Below are 10750 nucleotides of genomic sequence, written 5' to 3' on the forward strand. Positions count from 1 at the left end.
TTTTTTTTTTTTAATTTAAGCAAATAGAATGTTGTTACGTTAATTTAATTATTGATAAAGAATGTTGGGAAGCAGAAAAAAAAACCAATAATTATATAATTTTGTATAAATAATCGATTATTTTTATTCATTTAATGTTGTAAAATAGAAAATTTAAATAATGTGCATAACATGGATTATGGTTCAAAAGAGAAGAAAAATAAAAATTTAATTCTTTTAGATATATACCTTTTTAAATTAAAAAAAACAAAACATTGCGATTATTTAATGATAATAATAATAACACAACACTACCTTGAACACAAACACTTTTTTTTACAAAAAGAGAATATAATTTAAACATTTAAACAAAGTTTAGTAAATAATAGTGATGAGTTTAAAAGAATTAATGGTAAATATTTACTCATAATTTTTTTTTAAAGTTTATTTTTTTAAATTAATAACAAAACTGATTATTGACCGCCATAAAATTTCATGGAGGAAGGGAATTTCTAGGAGAAAATATATGAATTTTTTTTTTTTTTTTAATAACGGAAAATAAAAGCGAGTTTGGGATTGAAAAAGAACCATAATTTTGACAAAAAGGAAAAAGTTTTTTCTTTTTTTTTTTTTTTTTCTTCACGTAACAGCCTACTTAAATTTACAGTTAATTACCAACTTAAGAAAGAAAAAATTTACAGTTGGTAGTTTTAGAAAGTAAATAAATCAGTCGCCATTTTTTCTATTTTGCTGATTCGTCATAAGGTTTTAAGAAAATTGGACCAAAATTTTTCATGTTCTGCTTCAAGACAAAAAATTAATTCTTGTTTTGATTGTAGAATTAATTAATTTAAAAAAAAAAATGGTGAGTATTTTGTTTTTATGCGTGATTTTAATATGAAACAAAAAAAAATTTAGTTTTTATGATAGGATTTAATGATGATAACATTTTGGTTCTGAGAATTATAAATGTCTACACCTTAATATCGTTATGTAAAAAATTTAATTAAATGAAATATTTCGAAATTATTTTCAATATTTTTTAAATTTTCATTTAAATTTGTTTTTTTTTTTTTAAATAACGGTTCGAAAAAAAACAATTTTTTTAATTCGTGATGAAAAATTCAAAACTATTATAAATGTAAATTAATGTGTATAAACCTATTAGGAAATAATTTCTCTTTTAATCAAATACGTCAATTAATTAAATTTTTTTAGTTTTTCTTTTTTGTGTTTTTATTACAATTTTTTTTTGTTTTGTAATTGTGTTATTAATTTTCTAAAAAAATATTCCCCTTGGCAAACAATATTCATTATATAGGAAAGGTCAAAAATTGTTTTTTTTTTTTTTTTACCAAGCTCTAATTAAATTATCAAGTATGTTTTGCAAAATTTAATTGATTTTTTTTTGTCGAAAATTTCACTGTTGTTTTGTATATTATTTTCATTGTAAAATTTTTTTTCATTAATATTTTTTTTTGTATGTTTGAAAAAATTCATAATCAATTTAATATCAGAATAATAATAATAATAATTTTTGTTGACTTGTGATTATAAACCATTTATTGATTTTTTACTTCAAAATTCTCACAATTGATTTTTTAAATAAAGAATTTCACAATACAAATTTTTATTATCACTGAATCTTATGATGATGAAAGATTTTATGTGTTATATAACAATTTGATTTAAAAAAAAAAAAAAAAAAAAAAAAATTGAGAGTTTTCAATATCGAGACTTTAGTTTTTTTCTTTTTTCAATTTACTATCTGATCTAAAATTTTCCTTCTTTTCTATTATTATTATTATTATTATTATTATTATTTTTTGAGCTTTGTCCTCGATATTTTTTTCAGTATCAAAAATGTTTGAAGACTCTTGCACTTTATCCCATTCTGCAGATTTCTGATTTACAAACAGGACTTCAAATTCTTAAGAGCCTTTCTTCCTGTACCAAGGTTTTTTTTCCTAATTTATATAACTAACTCCTTTGCTATAAATTTTTCCTTTTTTCATTTCTCTCATTAATATTATCCTTTAAAATAAAAATAAATTATATCCGACTCATTAGATTGAATTTATAATTTTTTTTTTTTTGTTTATTCATTTATTTTTTGCCAGATGAGAAAACATCGAGAAGAAAGGCCTATGAATGTTAGCAGTTTGAGGAGGAACATAAAAAATTTGGCCCACAATTATACACATGCTCAAGTAAAAGTAAGAGAAGCGACAAGTAATGACCCATGGGGACCCAGTAGTACTCTTATGTCCGAAATTGCTGACCTAACTTATAATGTTATGGCCTTCACAGAAATTATGCAAATGATTTGGAAGAGACTGAATGACCATGGGAAAAATTGGAGACATGTGTATAAAGCACTAGTTTTATTAGAGTATCTAATTAAAACTGGTTCGGAAAAAGTTAGTTATCATTTTTTTTTTTTTAAATTATTGCAATAATTTGTTTTATGACATTTTACTTACTCGGTATTTTTTTTTTTTTTTAGGTTGGTCAACAGTGCAAAGAAAATATTTATGCAATTCAAACGTTAAAAGATTTTCAGCATTATGAAGAAAATAAAGATCAAGGAATAAATGTCAGAGAAAAAGCAAAACAATTGGTTAATTTATTAAAAGATGAAGAACGATTGAAAAATGAAAGAGCTAAAGCATTAAAAGCTAAAGAAAGATTTGCCCAAACAGCGAGTGGTTTTGGAAGCGATGGAGCTATGGTAGATTTAATTCAATTAAAAAAATTTTTTTTTAAATTCTTAAATAAGAATTGTACATTAAAAAAAAAATATTTGTGTGCAGTATCCTGATGCTTGGAAAGGTTTACATGAAAGACCTGTTAGTCACGACCTTACAAGCAAAGAATTAGAAAATGCAAGGCCACAAACGGTGGGTGAAGAAGAATTACAGCTTCAATTAGCTTTGGCTATGAGCAGAGAAGAAGCAGAACAAGAGGAACAAAGGCGAAAAAGTGATGATGTTAGGCTACAATTAGCCTTGTCTCAAAGCCAGCATGAATTTAAGTTAGTTTTTTGCTTCTTTTTTTTTTCTTACTGTTGGGAAAATATTACAAATTGTGAGACATCTCAACATCAGTTTATTTATTAAATATATATATAATTTTTAGAGCTAATACATCTCCGCAAAACAACAGTCACGTTTTAGATTTGTTAGATGTTAACTTAAGCGGGACCAGCTCAGGTGCTCAGGAACCTACCTTTGATCCGTGGGGAATGCAAGTACCTCCTCCTCCTCAAAAGGCTCAGGTAATTTTTTTCTTACTCATCGAGTAAGAACAATAAAAAAAAAAAAAAAAGATTTATAATGTTTAATGTTTTAATAAAACGTTAATAATTTTTAGGTTGATCCTTGGTGTAGTTCGACATCAAGTGCTAGCAAAACATCTCCAACAGCTACGGTCGATCCCTGGGCTCCGATACAAACGGAGCCTAGATCTTCTGTTACGGGACGATCCCCTAATCCCGTTACGAACGATCCTTGGAAATCAGTTTCTCCAGTTCCAAAACCTCAAACAGTGGACCCATGGAGTCCAAACACATATAATTCAAGTCCTCAACTTTCTTCTCCGAACAATTTAGATGATTTTGATTTTATTGCAAACAGAGATAAACCATCATCTAACACGGATAACGTAACGAACAACAACGGTAATTAAAAAAAAAAAAAATTTTTTTTATTAATAAATACAATTAAATTAAATTTTAATTATTAATTAAATAATTATTGTTTTGTAAAAAAAAAAAAAAAAAAAATTTTAGGAATTAAATCGCCTGATCCATTTGATGTAAAAAATTTAGAAAATGCCAACGAAGTGAAACCTCAAAAAAAATCGCCTCACGCATTTCTCGGTGAAAATTCATCATTAGTTAATCTAGATAATTTGGTAACCGTAACGTCTAAACTCGATTTATCATCTCAGCAAGGTATTTATTTCAATGCAAAATTATTTTCGAGAAATTAAAATTTCAATTGTTAAGTTTAATAACGATGACGATTAAATTTATTTATTATTTTTCAAGCTACGCCTTTACCAGTTTCAATGGCAAATCCGTTCGCTGGAATTTCTCAGGTGCCGTTACAGGGAGCAGGAGGAGGTCAGCCTTCAAATTTTTTCCCGCAGCAAGTTCCTCCCAAGCCTTCGATAAATCAAATAAGGCAGCAACCGGTTTTCGGGAGCGATCCTTTGCCTTCGCCTTTGGTACCTGCTGCTAATCCATTTCTGTCTTAACCAATTCAAGAATGAATAAAAAGGAAAAAAAAACTAAAAGTAGATAGATGGTTTTAAATTATTTTTAATTTTTTTGGTTTTGGTTATTATTAATATATATATTAATAAATCAGTCACTTATCATATGATACAGTTTTTTAACTGATTTACTTTACTGTAAAAAAAAATTAACAAATATTTTAAGTGACACGTTTAAAATTTTTTAACTTTTTTTTTTTTTTTTTTTTTTTTTTTTTGCTTTTTAAAAAAATACTAAAAAACCTTAATTTATTAAAAAAAATAATAATAATGAATTATAAAATCGATCGCCGCATAAGAATTTTTGCAAAAAAAATAAAAAATAAAAAATAATATTCATAAGTACGTGTAAAAGTCAAAATGAAAAATGTAATTTGTAATTAAATGTAAATTTATTATTATTATTATTATTATTATTATTTTTTACTTTATTGTTTGTTTACAAAATTGAAAGTCAATTTTGTTGATTGATTTTTTAATAATCATCGTTAAGGGAAAAAAAGAAAAATAAGAAAAATAATGATAATTATTATTATTTTTATTTAATGTATTTTTTTTTTTTTTTTGTTATTTAGTTATTTATTAATTTAATAATAGAGTAAATCAAAGTTTTTATTTTTATTTAAATATACATAAATTTGATTTACTGATACGTGACTGTGCAAATGATATTTTTATTATTTTTATAGTAAAGCATAAGTAATTTTGTTTATTCGCTCTAACCAATGTTTTGTAAACAAAAAAAAATTTGTTCTGCTTATGCTTTATTATTATTATTATTATTATTATTATTATTATTATTATTATTATTATTATTATTATTATTATTTTATGAGATTTACCGAAAAAAATTTTTTTTTTTTTTTTTTTTTATTGCACAGTAAATAAATTTGAGAAAAAAATGATGATGATGATGATGATACTAATACTAATGACGCGTTTTTTATTATAATATATTTTATAAGAGTAAGAATTTCTTATAAATCGCTTTAAATAATAATAATAATAATAATAATAATATATTACGTCATATTTTTTATTTTCTGATAAATTTTCAATTTAAAAAAAAATGGAGAAAAAATGGAAAGAAAAAAAAAATTTTTTTTTTTTTTTTTTTAGTTTTATTATAGGACATCTCAGATGAAATATACATATATATATATATATATATATATATATATATATATATATATATATATATTTGAATACGTGTATAAAAATAAATAAAAAAAAAAAATATAAAATTTTGTATCGTATATGGGGGGCATATATTTAATTAAAAGTATATATATATATATATGCCGGAAATAAATTTTGTAAAATTTTTTTTTTTACATATATATATTATTCTAATCGGGCAAGGAATTGATAAAAAAAAAAAAATAATAATAATGATAATGATAATGAATTTAATTATACATAATACATAAGTGTGTATTGAAGTGATTACATATATATGAATAAGTGCGTGTATAACACAAAAAGAAAAAAAAATTATCAAGATTTATTTTATTTATTTATATCTTAAAAGAAAAAAAAAAAATAAGTGCTTTGATTGATTGCTTTTGTCAGCAGTTAGATATTTTCTTTTTTCTTCTCCCCCCCCCCTCCCCCCATTTTTTTTATATAAAATTAAATAATGCATTTAATATATTGCAATAATTATCTGATTTATATTTATATATATATATATATATATATATATATATATATATATATATATATATATATATATATTTAATATTAATAATAAGAATTCTTGTTTTAATCGATTATTAATTAATTAATAAATTGTTTTTGACTGCATGAATATAATAATTTTTAAAATAATAATAATAATAATTTAGTTGCATTTGTAAAAAAAAAAAAAAAAAAAGAGAAAAAGAAAAATAAGAAAAAAAAAATTTTTTTTTTTTTTTTTAAATGTAAACCGTCCAATAATAAATAAAATCATTAAATTCAGACTGATTTAAAAAATAATAATAATAATAATAATAATAATAATAATAATAAAAGGTTCGGTGTAATTATCTAAATGATAACTTCTTTTTTTTAATTATTTAAAAAAATTTTTTTTTTTTTTTTTACATTTTGGATTTTTCCATGGAAATTTTAAAATGGAAGACATTGTGATGAGATATTTTATTATGGTATTTGAAAATTTCAATCAATTATTTAATAGAAATAATAAATTAAACAAGAATTCTTTTTTTTTAATATATATATATATAAATATATTTCATAAATAAAATTAAATGTATATGTTAAGCATATATATATATATATATATATATATATATATATATAAATATTTTTGTATTAAATAATCTCATATTAGTAAAAATTATAATAATAATAACAGTAATAATAATAATCATCGTTGTCAATTTGTTCTTTTTTTTTTCTTTTTCTATTATTACTATTATTATTATTATTTGTACTAATAAGTTTTGTTAAAACTCTCAACATGTTTGATGTGAGTTATAATTTATTTATATATATATGTCTGATTTTTTAATTGTTATTCAAAATGCTAAAAAAAAAAAAAAACAAAAAATGACTGAATCATATACAGTTCTTAGCCTTTTTTTTAAAACTTTTTTGGGACCTTATTGTTTGTTTTTTTTGTTCTCTTAAATAGTTTTCTAAAATTTTTTGTTTTTGCTTTTTTTTTTTCCAATTTATTTAATTTTATTTAATAGTATTGTTATTCGGTCTTGGTTTTCTTTGTCATATAGTATAAAATTAATTCGACATAGATTTTTAAAGAATCTCAATTTTAAATACAGCCTTATTTGAAAAAAAAAAAGGATTCATAATCGATTAGAGTTAGTATAATATAAATTTTCTTTGTGTTTATTACATATATAATTTTTTTGTTGTTGTTGTTGTTGGTTAAGAGGCGTCACACATTGTATTATACTCATTTTTTTTAGATCTAATTTTTTTTCGTACTCTGTTTTATAAGTATTAATCAAAAATCATTTAAATGAGATAAATTAAATAAAAATTATATATATAATAAAATAAAAAATTGTTTTTTTATTTAATTTTCCTTTCCTTTATTTGTTAGAATATTATTATTATTATTGTATTTTAGTATTATAACGAATATTGTTACTTGTTTTAGTAACGTTGAGGTTTTATTAAATGCGTAAAATGAAATTAAATTTATTATAAAAGTGTTTAATATATTCGGATGATGAATTTTAAACGTTGTAAAGAATTTTTGAATTTATTTTTTGTTTAATTAAATTACGTAAGAATTAAAAATGCAAAAAATGAATTTCTATAATGAAAAGCAAATTGAAATTAAACAGTATGTTTGATACTATTTCCGATAAAATTTTTTTTAAAACGGTTTGTGTAACACTTTAAAAAAGGTCATTTAAATTGTTAAACTAAAACTTTAAAACTTTTTTAAAATTAAATAAAAGTTATTTAGAATTATTAACAAAAACAAAAAAAAAGAAAGAAAAAAAAGAAAAAAAAAAGAAAAATATCGCACAGATTTTATTTCTTTTTAAAGTAAATTTTGAAGATTTCCGCTCTGACATTTCTGTACGTCCTTCATTTTGATTGGTTGCCTCCTAAAGTTTAATTTAAAATGAGCCAATCGCGTGTCATTTAAACGGTTTTAAGGGAGTTTTTATAGAGCGATGCGATGCATCCATCTCTTTCTTCTCCATCGTTTATTGTGAGAGGACGCCATTTTAGAGATCTAGCGAAGTCCAAGCGATTTTGCTCTTATAAATTTTGTGGTGTGTTAAAAAAGTTTCAAAGATTTATCGTCAAAGTGTACAACCAGGAATGGCTGAATTTCATGCCGCTCCTGTTTATCAAGAACAACTTCCAGTTGTGCATCTGGAATTAGAAGGAAATCCTAATTCTTTAGCATTAAGAAGACCTTTTGATCCTGTGGCACATGAGTTGGATGCTACTTTCCGACTCACTCGTTTTGCTGATTTAAAAGGATGAGGGTGTAAAGTCCCTCAAGAGGTTCTTTCGAAACTCTTAGAGGGACTTCAGCAAGACGATAATAGTGCTCAAGATTATGAACATGCACATTTTATGCACATGGAAATTCCTAGAGTCGGTAAGTGATTTTGGCCCCTTGGGTCAATGCGTCCTGCATGCACGATTTTTTTAAATTTTAAATTCAGCTTGCCGGCCGGTAATTTTATTATAAATTTTTTTTTAAAAATTGCAGTAAGTTTTAATTGTTGATAGTAATTAATGAAATTTATTCAATAATAATTGTGTTTTTTGAAAAACTATTATTTAGAGTTCAAGGTCGTTTATTATTTTTCGAATAATTAACTGTTTTTTTTTTTTTTTATTACAATGGTCGGTATCAGCAATTCGTTTTTTTTTTTTTTTAACAATGAAAATAAATTTTTTTTTTAAATAGTAAAATTGTTTTTTAATTGGTATAGGATTTGGTCTTGGATCATCTCTTACCCCACTTCGACATGGGGGACTGTGTTTGGTTCAAACCACTGATATTTTATATCCGTTGGTTGATGACCCCTACATGATGGGAAAAATTGCATGTGCTCACGTTCTATCCGGATTGTATGCAATGGGTGTTACAGAATGCGATAACATGTTGATGCTTTTGAGTATTTCAACAAAAATGGCGGACAAAGAAAGAGATGTAGTTATTCCTCTTATGATGACTGGATTTAAGGTAAACCTTAAAGGATTAGATTTTTTAACGGACTACCTCTAACAAAAAAAAAAAGTTAAGGTAAAATTTTATAATTTTTTTTTTTTTAATCACTAGGCAGATTTGTATTCTTAATTTCAGATTTATTAATTTTACTTTCAATTGAAAGTTTTCACCACCGTTTTAATAATTTTATTAATTTTTTTTTTTCGTTTGTGGTTATTTTTCAGTGAAATAATGATCTTTTAAATAATTGAATAAATTCAATAATTTAATTGGCAAAACATTTCAGGATTGTGCTCTTGAAGCAGGTAGTTCAGTGTCAGGTGGGCAAACTGTAGTTAATCCTTGGTGTTCCATTGGTGGTGTTGCATCAACTATATGTCAACCCAATCAATATATTGTGTAAGATATCTCAATTTGGGTGAAACATCATCAGTAGGTCCATTAAAGTTTTGAGAGTTAATTTTTATTTTCCAGTCCTGATAATGCTGTTGTGGGAGATGTATTAGTTTTAACAAAACCTCTTGGAACTCAGGTTGCTGGTAATGCACATCAGTGGCTGGATCAACCAGAACGTTGGAATCGTATTAAACTTGTAGTTTCAGAAGAAGATGTAAGAAAAGCTTATCACAGAGCTATGGATTCTATGGCCAGATTAAATAGAATTGGTAACTAAAATGGTCATTCATCAAGAGTTTTGATAATCAAATTTGAAATTACAAGTTATTTTTTTAACACAGCTGCCAGATTAATGCATAAATACAATGCACACGGAGCGACAGACGTAGGAGGTTTTGGTCTTTTAGGGCATGCACAAAATCTTGCCAGGCAGCAGAAAAATGAAGTTGCATTTGTCATACACAATTTACCAGTATTGGCAAAAATGGGAGCTGTCGCCAAGTGCTGTGGAAACATGTTTCAATTATTACAAGGCCATTCAGCTGAAACTTCAGGTTTTTAATTGAACTTTTTTTGGAAATTTTTTTTTTTCTTAATATTTATTTTCCTGATGAAAAATACCCGCTTATTTTAAATATGCTGAAAATTTGGGACGTAATTCTGATGATGATTGAAAACAACAAATCGGTTTTCTCGAGACTTTTAAATCGTGCAAGGTACCAATAACTTAAATTTATTTTAGGTGGTTTATTAATTTGTTTACCAAGGGAACAAGCGGCCGCTTATTGCAAAGATATCGAAAAACAAGAAGGATATCAAGCGTGGATTATTGGAATCGTTGAAAAGGGTAATAGAACTGCTCGAATAATTGACAAACCTCGTGTAATCGAGGTACCCGCCACGGATAAAGAGGGACAACTCTGGTAATATACGAAAGAGTTGAGAGGGAGAACAAAAAAGTTGTTTTTTTCGTGGTTCCATTGTTTCAAAGCCGCTAATTACAATAATAAAAACGCTCATTTTTTTTTTTCTTTTTTTTTTTTTTAATTGACGAAAATTAAATATTCCAAAAAAAAAAAAAAAAAAAAAATTTTTTTTAATTTTCTTAATTTTTTTTTTTTTTTAACTTCCCCCAATATTTTATTGGCATTAGTTTTTTATGTTTTAGTAAAGTTTCATTAATCCCTGTTCTTTTAGTTTATTTAAAAAAATAATATTTACAAAGGAAAAAAGTAATTAATTTTTTTAATCGATGACAATTCCCCCCAAATAATAATTTTTAAATAAAAATAAAAAAAAAACAATGGATTCGTCAAAAATTGTAACATGCTAAGTTTTTTTTTTTTTTTTTTTTTTTTTTACCCCTTTCAATTTTAGGGAAGGGGGAGAAAAAAAAAAAAATTTAACCCCCTTTGATTTTTT

At 24.3% G+C, this 10750-nt stretch overlaps 2 protein-coding genes across 2 annotated transcripts; both read left to right on the plus strand.

Annotated features, from left to right (window-relative positions):
* Positions 1-2126: 2126 nt before the first annotated feature.
* On the plus strand, positions 2127-3666 carry Phum_PHUM082810 (Epsin-1, putative; the record flags this gene model as incomplete). Its single annotated transcript, XM_002423691.1, has 5 exons — positions 2127-2399; positions 2486-2710; positions 2793-3013; positions 3118-3256; positions 3352-3666. 5 exons carry the CDS (start codon positions 2127-2129, stop codon positions 3664-3666), a joined length of 1173 nt encoding a protein of 390 aa, XP_002423736.1.
* Positions 3667-8067: 4401 nt separating this feature from the next.
* Phum_PHUM082820 (Selenide, water dikinase, putative) lies at positions 8068-10255 on the plus strand (the record flags this gene model as incomplete). Its single annotated transcript, XM_002423692.1, has 7 exons — positions 8068-8212; positions 8237-8353; positions 8694-8947; positions 9219-9331; positions 9407-9597; positions 9670-9882; positions 10071-10255. The coding sequence occupies 7 exons, from the start codon at positions 8068-8070 to the stop codon at positions 10253-10255; spliced, it is 1218 nt and encodes a 405-aa protein (XP_002423737.1).
* Positions 10256-10750: the final 495 nt, after the last annotated feature.

The sequence above is a fragment of the Pediculus humanus genome, genomic scaffold (assembly GCF_000006295.1).
Source record: "Pediculus humanus corporis 1103172107434 genomic scaffold, whole genome shotgun sequence".
Lineage (NCBI taxonomy): Eukaryota > Metazoa > Arthropoda > Insecta > Psocodea > Pediculidae > Pediculus > Pediculus humanus.